The 17,077-nt window shown below is 39.5% G+C and overlaps 3 protein-coding genes across 3 annotated transcripts; 2 read left to right on the top strand and 1 right to left on the bottom strand.

Annotated features, from left to right (window-relative positions):
- Window positions 1–74: 74 nt before the first annotated feature.
- vps29 (VPS29 retromer complex component) lies at window positions 75–4,256 on the top strand. Its single transcript, XM_080783077.1, has 4 exons — window positions 75–193; window positions 2,552–2,743; window positions 3,183–3,418; window positions 3,702–4,256. Exons 1-4 carry the CDS (start codon window positions 191–193, stop codon window positions 3,817–3,819), a joined length of 549 nt encoding a protein of 182 aa, XP_080639203.1. The 5' UTR covers window positions 75–190; the 3' UTR covers window positions 3,820–4,256.
- A 137-nt stretch (window positions 4,257–4,393) lies between these two features.
- fam216a (family with sequence similarity 216 member A) lies at window positions 4,394–9,358 on the bottom strand. Its single transcript, XM_080783076.1, has 8 exons — window positions 9,262–9,358; window positions 8,387–8,597; window positions 8,155–8,183; window positions 7,289–7,416; window positions 6,866–6,992; window positions 6,267–6,444; window positions 5,819–5,907; window positions 4,394–5,442 (listed from the first exon to the last, which is right to left on the bottom strand). The coding sequence occupies exons 2-8, from the start codon at window positions 8,518–8,520 to the stop codon at window positions 5,312–5,314; spliced, it is 816 nt and encodes a 271-aa protein (XP_080639202.1). The 5' UTR covers window positions 8,521–8,597; window positions 9,262–9,358; the 3' UTR covers window positions 4,394–5,311.
- Window positions 9,359–12,396: 3,038 nt separating this feature from the next.
- On the top strand, window positions 12,397–16,174 carry LOC308328995 (uncharacterized protein). The gene is made up of 2 exons (XM_080783141.1): window positions 12,397–12,648; window positions 14,290–16,174. The coding sequence occupies exons 1-2, from the start codon at window positions 12,459–12,461 to the stop codon at window positions 15,507–15,509; spliced, it is 1,410 nt and encodes a 469-aa protein (XP_080639267.1). The 5' UTR covers window positions 12,397–12,458; the 3' UTR covers window positions 15,510–16,174.
- Window positions 16,175–17,077: the final 903 nt, after the last annotated feature.

Here is a 17,077-nt window from a genome sequence, read left to right as displayed (position 1 = left end):
ACAATGCTTTTATTCTGACGACAATCGACTAAACCGGAGATCGTTACTTATGCTAGCATCTGCTGACTTTATACAAACCATTCACTATTGATGTAAACGGACGTAAACTCCCTTTTCATTGGTTGTTGGTGACGCTGTACGTGCGCAGACGCTTCCTGAACTTGACTAGCAGCAGAAGCAGCAAAATAAAATGGTAAGTATGAAAAGAAGAAAACCTATTCTCTCTTTTAAAACGTTGGCGTTTGGAACACGTTGCCTGCATGACGATGCTGAGGGTGGTGTTTGGTTGACAGAGAGGCCCCAGTGGGGTTCAAGGGGGGGCAGAGAGAGAGCCTTTTATGTTTTTAGTCAAGTCCCATCCCGTGAAGGAGCGGATCACATGACAGCTCCACTATATGCATTCATCAAGCTTCCTTTAAATCTCTCTTTAGTTTGCACGGTTTGATTTTAGTTTGGCTTTTATTTCCAGTCTACTATTTCTGTCTACAGTTAACATTGTCATATTGATGATAAACCCTGGTTTAGATTGTGAATTTGTGTCACCCGTTCAGCTTAAGCTATAAGCTAGCAGGCTAACAACTAATGTCATCACACATCTCATCGTTTCATCAGTCACTTTCTGATGTAGTAATCATTCCAAATACAACCATTATGTATGAAGTAGGCAGGGTCTTCATTGCAAGGGGCCGTGTTGTACTGTACATCAGAACTTCCATTCATTCATCCTCTATCTTTCTAATGTATCTAACATTCTTATTTCTCTCTACACACAACCATGTACACATTTCTTTGAGGACCAGCAACTGGGAGAGATACCATTGTAGGGACTGTCGTGTGACTGGGTCTGACCACTGTTAAAATGACGTTTCTCATTTGTTTATAATATTTCACCCATCTTTCATAAGCTTGAAACATCAGTCATTACTTTGCACCCCATTGAAATCACTAACCAGCAACCACTAACAAAACTGATGTTTTGTGTGATGTCAGTCTATTTAATTCATTCACTTTTTAATTTCTAATATCAGTTTTAACCCCTCGTTGTCCTGTTTTAAAACATTATTTTGTTTTTTTTTGTTTCGTTTCCTCTTCCAATCTTTGATCATGCCTCATGTTGTTTTCTCCACACACATCCTGCCTTCCCACCTATCTCACCCGCTCCCCTCCTCCCACCTCCCCACCTTGCTTGTCTCCAATGAATCAACCAGGCTGGTCACCGGGTAAGTGCCCCTTGCTCCGTGTTGGATCCCTATTCTCTATCTCTTCTCTCATCTCTGCTGGGTGGAGGGCCTGCCTTGCACACTAACTAACGGGGGAATTAGGGATTTAAATGGGACACAGCTGTGGAGTTTCACAGCCACTGCCAGGTCTGCCAGTTCACTGACAGTAGTGGATTGTTGTGCTTGGCAGGCAGGCATTTGATGCTCTGCTCTGGTCCCCAACTAATGATCACTGATCTACAGAATTGAAGCGCGCAATGAACATAGGAATAGTGTGGTCAATTATGGGTTTTATATTGAATATTACTTGTGGATGTTTCTACCATTGATTGACCCCTGTGTTGTGTGAAAATTGATTGATTGAAGTATTTATTAACATTATGCAGAATGGGTACATTTCAAACGAAAGCACAACTCAATACAAAAACTGTTACTGTGGACGACGCCTTGTTAAAGCATTACACTTGTTTACAACAGGGTCCAACATTTTTAACATAAAACATGTATGTGTGACTGTGTGCGTGCATATTCTCCCAATCAGTTTTATTAATTGTTTCCATTTTTTGTTTTGTCAAGCCTGACAATATCTTGATGTATGTCTTGAATATGCACTCTGATCCCTTACTTATTCTCTCTAGTCTAGGTTGTCCTCAGGCGAGCCCTCCTTGCCAGATATTTCTTCTGGGATTACAAATTTCTTATCAATTTCACAGCTTATTATCTGGTCCATATTATTGCTTGTGTATCCATGACACTACACCAGCTATTCTTGTGGTCAAGACCAGCATAATAGTGCTTCTAGTACTGCTATGAAGCAGTAAGATATACAGTATCTATATAATCCTAAATCCTCCACAAAAAATGAATTGCCTGGATTCTATTTTCGACCCCCATCATTTTCACTCTGCATTCTCAAAAAAAGGCAAGGCTTTTGTACACTGCCCTTTAATTAATAGGGAAACATAGCAACGTTTCGGCCTATCTTTTGGATAGCCTGATGAAGGCCGCATAGGCCGAAACATTGCTAGTTTCCTTATTAAAGTTTTTTCACTGCATTTGAAGACAGTGTGTGTGGGTATTTGTTATTTTACTCTGCATTCTCTGAAAGTACAGATTCAATTTTTCATTTTAGATTTTAGCGTTGGCTATTAAAAAATAGCAGATCACAAAGTCACTTTGTACCACGCTGCAAACTTGTACATGCTATTTTTGAAATTTGTTGAAAAATATTGAAAGAGTGAGAAATACTCATTTAGAAGGCATTTGTAGAATCGGCATCAGGCCTTATTAATGGGTTATTATTAAATCATCTCTCTGTCCTGTGCTGGTAGTTGGTCCTGGTGTTAGGTGACCTGCACATTCCCCACCGGTGCAACACCCTGCCAGCCAAGTTCAAGAAGCTCTTGGTCCCAGGCAAGATCCAACACATTCTCTGTACAGGCAACCTCTGTACCAAGGAGAGCTATGACTACCTGAAGACCCTAGCTGGAGACGTCCACATTGTCAGAGGAGACTTTGACGAGGTGGGTTGGTGTAGTAGTGTACATGTGCACAGTTACGGGATATACAGTATACGAGTGTTTGCACTCCGTTGCACAGCTGCAAAAACACAAATCTCAATCGGATCACTGTCAGAAGTACTTTAATCTTAAAGTGCAATACTTATACAGTACATGCATGTATAGTTCAGTTTTTTGTAAGTCCTGTCAGTTTTCAAGGATGCATGAACACACACAACCTGCCCACTCTCAGGACATTGCACGATAAAACCATCAACTAAAAGCCTACACATGTAAATGTAATTCAGCTTCCTCTACTTGTTGATTTCCTGTCATTTCATCTCAGTAAAGATAAATGCTGAAGAGAGAGTAGTGCTCTGCTTGAGGGGGGGGGGAAAGAATGTACATAAAATAAATGACAGCATCTCACTGTGCTTTATACCTCACCCATCTCATGGAACAGAACCTGAACTACCCTGAGCAGAAGGTTGTGACGGTGGGCCAGTTTAAGATCGGACTGATCCACGGACACCAGGTGATCCCCTGGGGGGATATGGCGAGTCTGGCGCTACTGCAGAGGCAGTTGGATGTCGACATCCTCATCTCTGGACACACACACAAGTTTGAGGCCTTCGAGAATGAAAACAAGTTCTACATCAACCCCGGCTCGGCCACAGGGGCCTACAACGCACTGGAAAGGTATGGGAACAAGAGACCGTTTCACAGTTAGGAATAGGATCAAAGCCGAAATTGTAGTCTGGTCAGTTTGAGCACATGGCTGGAGGAAGGAAGGTGGCCAGAAAGAGAATCAATAAAAAACAAGACCTATCATCTGTGTGAAAATACTAGTTAGGTTGTAGTCATTAGATTATCATGCCACAGAGAGTTAAGCTAGAGCTACTCCTGTACTGCAGAAATGAGCCGATTGTCCCAATCACCGGTGTCATTTCAATGGCATTAAGTCTTAACTTTTTCCCGGCAGCAACATCATCCCCTCCTTCGTGTTAATGGACATCCAGGCATCTACGGTGGTCACGTACGTCTACCAGCTCATCGGAGATGACGTCAAGGTGGAGAGAATTGAGTACAAGAAGTCGTAAAGCTGGAGTGAAGGAGTATGGAGGGAGAGATTGCAGCAGAGAAGAGGGAGGAGGGTGAGGCTTGGGGTGGGCGCACTTGTTGGCTACATGTTTATCGTTTCATTCCTTTCCACCTGCGGCTTCCTGGGCCACTACAACAACGTTAATGCTGTACCAAACTGTTTGCTAACTTAAACTCTAAAAGAAAAGAATGTGTATGATTATATAGGTTTATATATGTCATCAACGTTTGCTTGTGTCCAAGCTATCGTTTGGTATCTGTAGAGGATGCAATAACGTCACATGTATTTGTATTCAAGGGGAGGGGGTTCATTTGGTGCCATTTTTTTTATTTTAATTTTTACCTCTTAGCTGTTCCAGATCTCCTGTTAGTACATGTAACCCCTGAGAAAGTGTTCTTATTGTCATTTCACCCCCACAATAAATATCTAATTTCACTCATTTAATCGATAGTAGTTGCATTAGTTATCCAAACCTTTCAGTTTAATGTGAAACATAAATGTAACGTGGAAATGAACATTGTGGGATGGGAGGAAAGCGTCTACTCGTCTTCATACCAAAACCTTCATACCGAAAATGTCATTCTAGGCAAAGGCAGATCTACAATACAAGTTCATAATCTGTCCCATTTCCACTATTTGTCATACAACGAAGTACCACTTAAGAGTGGTTAAAGAACATAACTTGCGCAGCACATGCCCAGAGAGAGTGTGCTGTTTCACAATCCTCTGCAAGCAGCCCCTGTACCCCCTTGTAGTGTCCCAACAGAATCTTTTCCTGTACAATGTACAGTGTAAAAGTTACCCTAGGGGGAAAAAACACTGGGCTGGCAGTAGTGTGAGAGAATTTTTGTTTTTCTGATGCTGATCCAGAGTGTGTGGCATTTGGCTAAACCTGTGCCCAATGTTCCATCCCGTGTCTAACTGCATGTACCCTGGGGTCTACCAATGCTGTCTACCTCCGGCAGACCAGAGTTTGACACCAAGGTCAGGAGGCACGTGTGCTGTTGTGTAGCAGGTCATCTGGCTAGAGCTGTGTGTAACATTAGCTTCCATTGAGGATCAAATGTGCGCCACACACACAGCAATATCATCCGTTAGTCTAACTAAAAGTGTAGAGAGAGAGAATTACATGCTCTACCTTAAGCAAGGCAATAAGTTTGCCATTCTCAACCCTTACTTATCCTATTTGCATATTTTCTTTATACAGAGACAGTGGTGTTAAAAGTACATTTACTCAAGTACTGTACTTTTTTTTACACTGGGAACGGAACCCCCAATCCAGTCATAGATCTTGATCAGAATCAGAATGCTTTATTAGAGCATACTAGAGCCATTATTTGACTTTTTACAACATGGAACTGCAATTGAAGTCCATGTGTCCCAACCTCAAACCTGAAAATGTTTGAAAATATGAACATTCGTTAATCGGTGGTCTAGGACTAGTATCCACTGAACAACACAGAAGCATAACTTTTTAAATATGTTGTGTGTCACACATCGGAGGAGAGGCTGTCACTGTCAACCCCTATAGACAGTAAACTCAGACATTCACTGAGAGAATCATCAGGTCCTTCCTCAATGTCCAGATCCAGGTCATCCCACAGACTGCTGCTCCTGGATCCTGGTCACAGATTCATGCCAAATGCCAAAATTGTGTGTTATTTGTGCAGTTCTTCATCCTCAATTTACAACATATCAGTCAAATCCAATGAGGTATAATTTAAAAAAGGTAGAAACCTATTCATCCAATCTACACTGTAAAATCCAAAGTCATAATTGAATTTAGAGACAAATGCTTTTTTTTGTACACAGTTTTGATTGGAATTTGATTCCTCACTATTAATCTTTTATGCTGGGGACACCCTGGAACCCACCCAAGGACTCCTGTATATGGGTCCCCACTACCCAGACTCCATGTTGAGAACCAGTGCAGCAGCTCTGTCAGGAACGGATTTAAAAGATTATAGTATAGTACTAATGCAATTTGATCAACTTACGTTTCAGCTTTGTCTTTTTCTTCAATCCAGGCACCTTTGCGGTGTATTTTTTGGTGTTTCTATGTTTTGATGTTGGTGTACCAGGAGATCTGTTTTTTAAAACAAAAACAAGAGTTTGTATTAAAGAATTTAGGCGTAAATTCCTATAAAGTGCCAACATTACTAGAATTAGCAATTTTAATAAAAATATGATTAGATTTTTTTTCCAGTAAAGCTACCAGACCCGGGTGCAACTATACAAAATACACATTTCTGTCTCTGTAGTACTGTATGTACAATAGTGCTAGGTAAGGAAATTAGAGACAAGAGATTTATTTTCAATATGTAATAAATTAGATTATCTGTATGGTGTTTAAGATTGGCATCAAGATAGCTAAATTGTAAAAAAAGAAAATAAGAAGATAAAAGAATACATTAAATTATATGAAACATTGTTTCCTAGTCCTACCTTCCTTGTCTTTTGGCATGGATTTTGGAGAGCTTGGATTTCCCTGCATGCTTTGCACCACTGTGTGTCTGTTGCTTTGAGCTGCTGGGAACTTCTGTTTCACTTGTATTATTTTCTAGTGCACACTGTACCTCCGGCTCTGGAGTCACAACAAAACTGTCCCTCTCTGGACTGTTGTCTATGAAAAACATCAAACAAAGAACACATCATAACTTTAATTTACATAATCATGCCGTGAAATGAATCACGCAATGAAATGAGAACAAATTGCATCATTCTTACTATTCAACACCATTGTATTACAAGTCTGACATTGCATTTTCTCTCTTATTCTATTTTCTTAAATATCTCCTTATAGCTTTCCAGGACTGCTTGTTTCTATATATGGCTAGTGAAACAACCACCTTTGAAGATCAATAAGGTTCAATGTAAGTTATCAAATGATGCTGAATTGCAACAGCAGTGTGCATTTCCTCCACGTTTCATCCTACATGCAATGGATCTGCAGCGATCAGGTTTAGATGTGCAAGCTTTTCCTTTTCCCTTAAGTCAGCAGCACATTGTCCCACACAAAATACAAACAAATGCATTTCTCTCACCTGTCCTTATGCACCTGTGGAGCACATTCATGTAATGTTGGGTAATAAGGTTGCGCACGTGCTGTGCACTGTAGGATTCAGCTATAGTATACAGATACTCCTTCTGAGCTGGGGTCAGCTCTGCGTTCTAGAGGAGAGAGAAAGTCACTGGCTCACTAGTGTTTTTCATTCCATGCTGTTAGAAATCTACCCAAAATAAAATCTTATGGTTTTGGTGATTATATTCTGCATTCAATAAGATTAACTTTAATCACCAGGCATAACTATTTCAGGGCATGTCATAGGCAAGACTCTTTTCTTTTTTTTTATACTTAAAATAGCAGATTTACTCACAACGTGTCACAATGGGACATGTATTACAGTATAGGCTAATTTGCACCTGAATACAACAATACCATGGCATGACATAACATGGATGTTCACCTTTAAAAATGGGGCTGAAGTCATAGCTCTGCGAATGTGAATGATGGGTTCATGCTGTGGAGAGTGTCTAGCCAGGGGTCTCCTGACCCTCAAACCACTTTTCGAGTTCACACTGACATCGAGCAATACTGTTAACAAGAACACCACCAAACTGTCTAATTTAGCTCTTGAAAATCACAATAAAAAATCATCAGTTTTCATCTCGAGTTTGTACAAATGTAATCAATTGAACCATTGAATCCATTGCCTTCTGTTTCTTATCTCCGCTACAGTGTCAGCTCCCTCTTCTTGTGATATGTTTTGAATTTCATTTACCGTAATTGATCTAGGTTGCATTGAGTTGAATTGAATTGAACCATGACCAATGGATTAAAAAGGAAAACTTTGTTTAGTACTCAGCATAGACCGTATGTCTTTGCTGTAGTTAGTGTGTCAAACCAAAGCATTCCTAATTAGGACACCAGCCGCCAACGTTCTTCCTGTTACAGCTCAGGCAGGCATGACCCAAATTCAACCTCAGGTGTAGTATTTCCTCTAGTTTCCACAGATAATGTGCACACTGCTGGGTCTTGAAAAATCTGTCTCTCGGGTTTCAAACCAAACAAGACACTGACGTATTTTGTTGATTCAGCAAGGAGATGGTGTCTATGTGTCCGAAATGCTGACTGGGTTGACTGAGAGTGAGTTGAAAGAAAAGTTAAACTTGTGTTCTGGATTTAAATATGCTTGTCTCTACTCTCTTCTCTAAAAAAGCTGTCATTTTATTAACTATGTAGCCTTAATCATGGAGGAGTATTTTAGATTTGAATGTTTAGTTATTCAGAACTGATATTACTAGTATTAACTAAGGAGCATGATGAACTTACCACTATTTGAATCAGGTATCCCTGTTAACCTGCAATTTAAAAAAAGTTTCAGTTAGTATAATCACAATGAACTGCATATTGAATAATACTATTCCCTTATTTCATTTCTAGGGAAGCTATAGGTTAAAAGGTATGCGTTTAATTAATAAAATAATTATAGGCAGAAAAGAAAAAGAAACGATTAGCAGTTCATTATTCACAGTGATAAAATGCTGGTACAGTATCACTTTACCTGGGCAAAATGCTATCTGGATGCTCACTGTTCACTTTCTGATTTTCTGCAAACGTCACCTGCTTTTTCATGGCAGGAAGAGGTGACGTTGCAATGAGCAGGTGGTCGAGCCCACTGACCTTGGATGCACACATTTCCCAGCTGGTCTAGGCCCAAGCCCTCTTTCCTGTGCCACCCCTATATGCTGTTTCCAACTTTCCATATCATCCGTCTGCAGTGATGGAAGAAGTACTCACATTTTTTATTGTAAAAATAGTCTGTTTTCAAGTACAAGTTCGATAATTCAATACTACAAATTGTACTTGATTAAAAGCAAAAAGGTACTGGTATCAAAAGACCACTAAAAGTACTCGTTATGAAAAATGTCCCATTTCACAAGTTTTCAAAATGTATACAAATCCTTTGAAAATAGCCGAATTACAAGCATGGGTTTGGGGTTGTAAATCGGCTATTTTCAAATGGCCAAAGTATGTAGTCATAGGTCTGAAGTATTTTTGTAATAATATTAATAAAAATAACTAAGTAACTATAACTAAAGTTTTCAAATAATTCTGGCCGAGTCCAAGTACGATATTTGCCTTTCAAATGTAGTGGAGTAGCCTAGAAGTCAAATTATTTAAAATTGGAAGTACTCAGTAGAGTAGAAAATACCTCAAAATTGTACAAAAAAAAAAAAGTACAGTACTTGAGTAAATGTACTTTTAACACCACTGTCTCTGTATAAAGAAAATATGCAAATAGGATAAGACTGCCCACTACCCGTTAGAATGTATGATATAAAAAAGTAGGGCTGAACCAGTCTACCTTGTTGTAAATTAATAATATAGCCCATTAATAATATATTACTAATAATAATAATATAAATAGAGACTCACCTGTATAAATAAAGGTAAAAAAAACAAATAAAGAACAGATCCATATTCACTGAAGGTCCAAACCTATAACTTTAGAATGAAGGAAAGGCTACTGGCTCCTATAACTAGAGGGCCCTGTAGGTGTGTTCTTGAACAGGTATCTATGTCCAATCTGCATGGGAGTAGCACCTTCAAAATAAAAGCATACAGCCGTCACAAAAAAGAACATGCTAAGCAAATATTGTGGTTAACAATAACAAGACAACACAAACATATACATATGAATTACTCAGTTACTCACTTAATTAAAAAGAAAAACAGTGCTATACACCTGTGCTACATGCTCAATAGGATCAGTCTAAATCAGGGGTTGTCAACTGGTGGACCTTGGACCACTGGTGCTCTGAGAAGGTTTGTTTGATAAACTTAGACCATATCTGTTGGTGGGAGAACAGTGGAATTAGACATCATCATTAGCCTATCAGTGGTCATTTTAGGAGGCTTGTACTTAAAGCTTAACTATGATCGATGAGGATCAGTTCATTGACATGTCCACAGACTGTCAAGAGGCACATGTATGAAACAGTCCCTTGTGAAGTTACGTTCTGGATGAGTTGTTAGAATCCCTAGAGCCTAGAGCTTATAGTAAAAGCAAAGTGTTTTTTACCTTTTGGAACTACATATTTTTGTGAGTTTTTTTCCCCCCACACAGGCATACCAGAATTGGTACAGGCCTACTGTAGGTTAGAGACAGAAAATGATACTAGACTTTGTCCACCACTATAGCCAGCCCAAGAATAGACAGACTGCAACTCAAGATAAAACCTAATCATAGCCTAGCCCATATCCCCCGCCTGACACCACAGTGGTCCACAGGTTGATTAGTCATGGCAGTGGTCCCTGCTTGACAATCAGTTGAAAACCCAAATTCAAAATATGACTCATATGTATAGGAATACATTTTGACCTAGCACTGTGAATTTGACCTTTGGATATTTGATGGGGGAGATAATAATAAATGTAGCAAGTGCTATTCCCAACTCATCTGCCAAGTGTAGATTAAAACAAAACACACTCAGGACCCCACACATTCTCACTCATACACGCACACAACCAAACCAACTGAGGTTGGATTAGTTTATCACCCTCACGCTACGTTTTTCACTCTCCTCATCGATGGCAAATTAAGGCTGAGTATGTGATGAACTAATAAATGTAGATATCAACTGGACAATATAATAGTAGAGTTCCAACCTTAATTAATGTAATTTGTTTTTGTTAGTCCTCATTAGAATAAAATACAGTCATGCCTGTATTTTCGTGGCTCCTTATTGCTGGTCACCTGTATCACCTGCCAAATTGGGTTATCATTCTGCTAAAATATGTTGTGTGGCTTAAAGGACCACTTCACCACTTTTCAACCTATCTTCATATAATAATAGGTCCTCACTAATAATCATGAAAAAAAAATGGTGCAATTTTTTTCTACTCGGTCTGTGTCTCATAGGAGGGCTGTGGGCAGTTCAGAAACCGTCTTCCAGTGACATCATCGATGGGGAATACAAGCTAATAACTGCAGGCTTTCTAGTCCTGAAAAGTTACAATGTGAAAATGGAAGCCATCGTTCTCACGATAATGAAAATCGAAATATCTTTGTAAAAAAATCTGCCTAATGATGATGTCACTGGAAGACAGTTTCTCAACTGCCCACAGCCGTCCTATGAGACACAGACTGAGTAGAAAAGAATCGTGCCATTTTTTCATGATTATTAGTGAGGACCTATTATATGAAGATGGGTTGAAAAGTGGTGAAGTGGTCCTTTAAGATGAACTTCCAAGGTTTCACATACTACCATGGAAAACTGACCCTATAGTGAACGAAAAGGTTGTCCTGCTGGAATTTCCTCACTGTGTATAGGGAGGGAGTTTAAAAACACATCTGGCTGGCTGGCTGACAGCCTCACCATTACACAGCAATTCTCTGAAGTCTGAACCATTGAAGGTTGCCGTTGTCCTGCACTCTATATTTTTGTTTCCTTTGCATCCAGATAAACGCCAGTGTCTCATCACCTAAGAATTCTTCCACACTATGAAGTAGACATGTGATGTTGGTGGTGGTGGATGAGGTTAGCCTGGCATGGCCATGCAGACAGACCTGGCAAAAAAAAGAAAACATTAAAAGTCCATATAGCTACTTGTCCTGTATAAATGAATGAAGAGTGAGACACCAAATGAATGCAGATGCTGCCATAGGCCTATAGGTGTATAGACTAATAGACTTTTTTATTGCCATAAAATAGTAGGCTAGGGTTATGTTACATCCTCGATGATACTTACTAATTAAGTTGTGTTCCATTCAGGTCAAACAGAATCATGGTGCTTCTATTGTGCATGTTGGCTCACTGGAAAAGGCTCTGTTTATCATTGGTAGGCTATTCGTGTCATTGGTATCGCCTGTGAAAGATTAGGATGTAACATTACCCTACTAATTAATCATGTCAGGCCACTGTGACAATGCCCATCTACACGCTCACAACACCTCACGTGCTGTTGTGAGCGTGTAGATCTGCTATTTTCTGGAAATAGTTAAACTTTTAGGCCGAGGATTGGCGCTGTTTGACAGACCGTCAATATGTAAACAATGAGCTGATAGATTCAGTCAGATTGCTTTATACTACTAGGCCTACTGCTGAAAGTTTGTGGGATCAGTGCTTATTAACACATGGGGTCACAGGCAAACGAGGCATTCCTACACTACAGTCAGGCGGTCATTTCACTCAATGCCATTATCAAAAATATTCCATATTCAATCTTTTTAAGCATTTTTTAAGTAAAAATGCCTTGTATTGGCAAACTTACTTGATAAAGGAGTTATAACTCCATGGTTCTGACTGCTATTATTTTTTTGTATTATTGTTATGTACTAATAATTACGTAACTATATATAGTTACCTATATAGGCCTACATACAATTATATACATAATATATATAGGGGTATCATATAACAATTAGGTGAAAACTAGTTTTTAGTTTTCATTGCTTATTACTGTTTAAGTAAAGTTCCCTGCAGGGGCGACTGACTGGGCGTTAGTAAACAATGACGTCAACTCAGAATACTGCGCGTTGCTTGTTGCAGCAGTTTGTTTGGTTGGCATAGCTCTGCCCCGGCTCCTTTAAAGTCTTTTGTTGTTTTACAATTTGTCTTCTGGTTCTGAAAATGTCAAAAGTAGGAATGCTGAGAGCGTTCGTCAACGAGAGATTGACTGTGGCAGTCGAAGAGATATTTGTGCAGTTTGAAAGAACGATAACAGACTACGAGGATGAAGTTACTCGTTTAAAAGCGCAGAACATTCAACAACAGACGCGACTGGACACCATTTTGAAAACTCAAAGTAGTAGAAGAAAAGGTTTGTTTAAAAAATAAACAATACAGCTCTATGACGACTACTACTCTATGACTTACTACGTACTTAGTGTGCAATGTGTGCATCTTATTCTTATGTTATTTGTGACTAGCCTAAGATTTAGACTCGTGGATGTACTGACATTTGATTGAAAATGTCAGAATCGATAAATACATCGTAGGCTAATTTGTAACATGATTAGAACTTCTAATTAGGCTATGCCACAAATAAAGACGCACCTTATTCTACTGCAGGCAAGCGGGTATAGGTGTCAAGTTCCACATTTTTAGCTGGATATCTGTAACCGCTCCTATCCAGCAGAATAAACGCTCCAACTGATATCTCAAGGTGGTTTATTTCCCCAAGACAACGTGAAAAACTGCAACACAAAACATAACAATATCCTTTTAAACACAATGAAGCATGAAATATGAATGTCCTTGTTGTCAGTCAATCATGATGTCCGTATTATATATAAACAAACACAATGATACACAAACAAACGATCGACAGAAGTACAACAATGTTTACAAACAAAGAAAACACATATGTAACATACCGTGTGCGCCTTCTGCAGATTATTTTAGGAGAGCTACGTTATCTTCTCTTATTATTCTTTATCTTCTCTTATATTCTTTATTTAAGGACGCTCTCTTTTTAGACGTGAGAAGAGCTCCTTGCACCACTGAAACTCAGCTTGTTCTGAGTTCAGCTCACACAGGTGCAATCGATGCTGCCTCACTCTAATCACAGGGCTCTTCTCCTGCATGCCCAAACCCAACAGGTGATTGAAATGAAACAGGTGAGCCTAATTCAACCTGCCCATGAACCAGACAAACAGACCACAAATACAGAGCACAGTTGCCACAGTAGATGGCACTATCTCACCATGCATTTACCATATGTACCCAAATAAACACACATAATGTTCACATATACATTTTCAGAAAGGTGAGTAATAAAATAGAACATTACAAAATACCCATTGCTGGGACAGCTACAATATCAATGAACCCTAGGTTTCATTGATATCCAGCTAGCAGTCTTGCACCAAGGCTAAATTAAACTCCTAGCCAGCCTAGCCCTAGAATAGCTAGGGGTTAATGTCCTCATTGAAAGGAGTTTACATATGCTTAATTATTAAGCATTATGTAAACTACAACAAACAACAATATTAAGTTAATATTGTTGTGAATAACTTCTGTTAACAGAGAATGTTGTCTGTATGAATCTCGTGGAATAGTGCAGAATATACACGTTTGATTGATTGAAGTATTTATTAACAGTTTGCAGAATCACAGTACATTTCAAGCACAACTCAATACAACACCTGTCAACTGTGAGTGCATATGACCCAATAAAGCATTACACTACAAGAGGGTCCACCTAACGTTTTTGGCAATAACTTTAAAACACTAGCCCAAAATTTGAACTCTCGTAGATGTATGTGATTGAAAATGTCAGAATCGATAAATAAATATATGAGATTTCAAAATCTGGGCTATTAAAACACCACTGATAGTGTGATATTATGATATTTGTTCAAATCCATTTTTGCTCTGTGTTTGTTTCATTGTTCTCTCCCAAGAAGAGAACTAGTTTATTTTTGTCATCATTATTAATGTATTTCACTCTTCCCTCTAGAACCTACCCAGGTTATTCCAGAGGAGGTTTCCTCTGTGCAGCAGACGAGTCCCAGTCTGTGCCAGGAGCAACCAGAGCTGCTGCTGATTAAAGAGGAACGGGAGGAATTATTTAGACCTTTGTCTTCACATGTCAATCAAAGCAAAACTGAGGACAACAGAGAGACGGAGTCACCAGTTGGATCCTCAACTGCGCAAAGGAAAGTTGATGGAAATCTAGCTACCAACATTAAGCTCCTCTCTTCAGACCGTTTTGAAACTGACACTGAAGACAGTGATGAGGATCAGAAGGATACTGGGGAACCTAAGTCAGGTTTATACATGCTGAAACCAAAGAACGCACAGCTCATGAAAGGACAAAATCCGTCTGTCAAGACACCTGTCGAATTTACAAACCAAATCCCAACTCCTCTTTGTTGTAAAATCTGTGAAAAATTATTTCCAAGTAAATTGTCTTTAATGGTACATGTTAGAATTCATTCAAGAGATTGTGGTTTGTGTGGAAAACATTTAGAGGCTTCAGAGAGCTTGAAACTTCACCTTCAAGCTCACAGTACCTGTAATATTTGTGGCAAAACATTTACATGGGTTTCAGGTCTTCAAAGGCATATGAAGGGTCACACTGGAGAGAAACCCTTCAGCTGCACTGTTTGTGGTAAAGTATTTAGCGAGAAAGCCTATATGAAAGTACATATGAGGAAACACACAGGCGAAAAGCCGTTCAATTGTACTATTTGTGGAAAGGGAATATATGCTAAAGGGCTTTTAAAAATACATATGAGAAGTCATACTGGTGAAAAACCTTTTATTTGCCCATTTTGTGGTAAAGGGTTTGGCCAGAAAGCAAATCTAAATGTACACATCAGAAATCACACAGGGGAGAAGCCCTTTGGGTGTAGTGTTTGTGGAAAACAATTCACAGAGAATGGAGCACTGAAAAGACACATGGCAACTCATACTGGGGAAAAGCCATTTACCTGTACAGTCTGTGGTAAAGGATTTGTTCGTGAGTCAGTTCTCAGGAACCACATGACGATTCATTCAGCGGAGAGACCTTTTGTTTGCATGCATTGTGGACAGCGATTTGTCGAGAGTGGACAGCTGAAGAGACATGTGAAATTCCACACAGCACAGAAGCTGTACTCCGAATGCTCCCTTCCAGTGGACAGTTTAAAAGAGCAAAGCGCCAGCTGTAGTTTTCAAATGAAGGACGAAACTTGAAACGGTCAGTATTTGTTTGGGTTGGGTGCAGGCTATGTGGTGGGTACAGTACAGTTGGTTACATGTACTGCTATGTGAGCAGGGGTTTCTATTTGATTATTTATTTTCGTTTTATAAAAAGTAGTATTGATTTGGTTTCAGCATTTTACTCGTGCTTGTATTCTTTTATGTTGCTTGCTTATGTTAGAAATCAATTATTGAATTGATTTCTAGCCCTAAAACTGACATTTCCATTCCAGATACTTTAGTATCTGAAGAAATGCCCCTGTCCAGTTTCCCTAGCAGACCAAAGCATAGAGCGGATACCATAAGCATATAGCTTTTTGTTGCGTTCAAGGGTGATTCTTTTTCATCAATCTGTTATTAGTTGTCATTACACACGCATCCATGCCTTGGTTGTCCCACACGAGCCATGGCAAGTCACTTGGGATCAACAAGCAGGAAAATGTTACTTGTGTGCACTGCTAAATTGGAGTCTGGAGTGTGGGACGATGCAAGGTTTTACCATATTCCATACTAGTTTGAAGTTTCCTGATAACATGTGTGATAATAGTGCAGCATAGCTGTAACCTCTATAAACGTGTTTACTGTTTATTTGGTTGTTCACAACAGTGAATGGGGCATGATGACAAACTATTAACTAAAATAAAGTTACATGTTCTGTTGCTGGTGTTTCATAAGGAATACATTACCCTAATGAGTGAGTAGGCAGGATGTTCAGTGTCTAGTTTAAAGGCAGTTAAGTGTAATGAAGTAGTAGCGATTGAGGAGACCATTAATTCCATTACAGAACAATCTATTTAGCTACAGTATTGTATAGTTAGTTACAGTAAAACATCAGGTCCAGAGGTAAGTTTAGTTTTTTACATGGTGCACTGCACACAAAAGAAACATCACTCACTAAACTACCATTACATCTGATTTAAAGGGGCACGGTGGCACATTTGTTAGTGCTGTCGCCTCACAGAAGGTCCTGGGTTTGATTCCCACTCGGGACGCTGTGGGTGCTGGCAGCGTGTTTCCTCCTCCGCGTCATCAGTGCCCATACCCGAGGGGCCGGCATTGATGTGTGGAGTTTGCATGTTCTCCCCGTGTCCCCTAGGTAGGTACCCTCACAAAGAACATGCAGTAATCCTGGTCTTTAAACTGCCTCCCCCTGGCCAGCCGGGGCACCTGATGGAGGGGAAAGGAATAACGTTGTCCAACCAGGGAAACTTCCCCCTGTCAGGTGTAAAGGAGGAACTTGGACACTCAGGCATGAAGGAAGCATGAGTTCAAGTCCGTTGCTGTCCCCTTGTCCCCCATATATGGGGACTAGGTTGGCAGAGGGTGTGAGCCCAGGATCACATTAGATAATTGACACAGGGGTGAAAAATGGGTTACAAAATCATGGGATAAAAATTAAGAAAAAAAAGATCTGATTTATATTAAAAAATCACACCTGTGTGAAGTGAGGGGCGCTAATATATTAAAGTCTAACTCATGTTGATTAGGTGATGTAAAACAAACGGTGACAAAACAAACATTAAATTCTCTTTGTTAATGGCATGTAATGTTTGTGTTAGGGA

Source organism: Protomyctophum bolini, assembly GCF_963924005.1.
Source record: "Protomyctophum bolini genome assembly, chromosome: 15".
Classification (NCBI taxonomy): Eukaryota; Metazoa; Chordata; class Actinopteri; order Myctophiformes; family Myctophidae; genus Protomyctophum; species Protomyctophum bolini.
The sequence above is the reverse complement of the archived record's forward strand: the minus strand, read 5'-3'. Positions and strand labels throughout refer to the sequence as shown.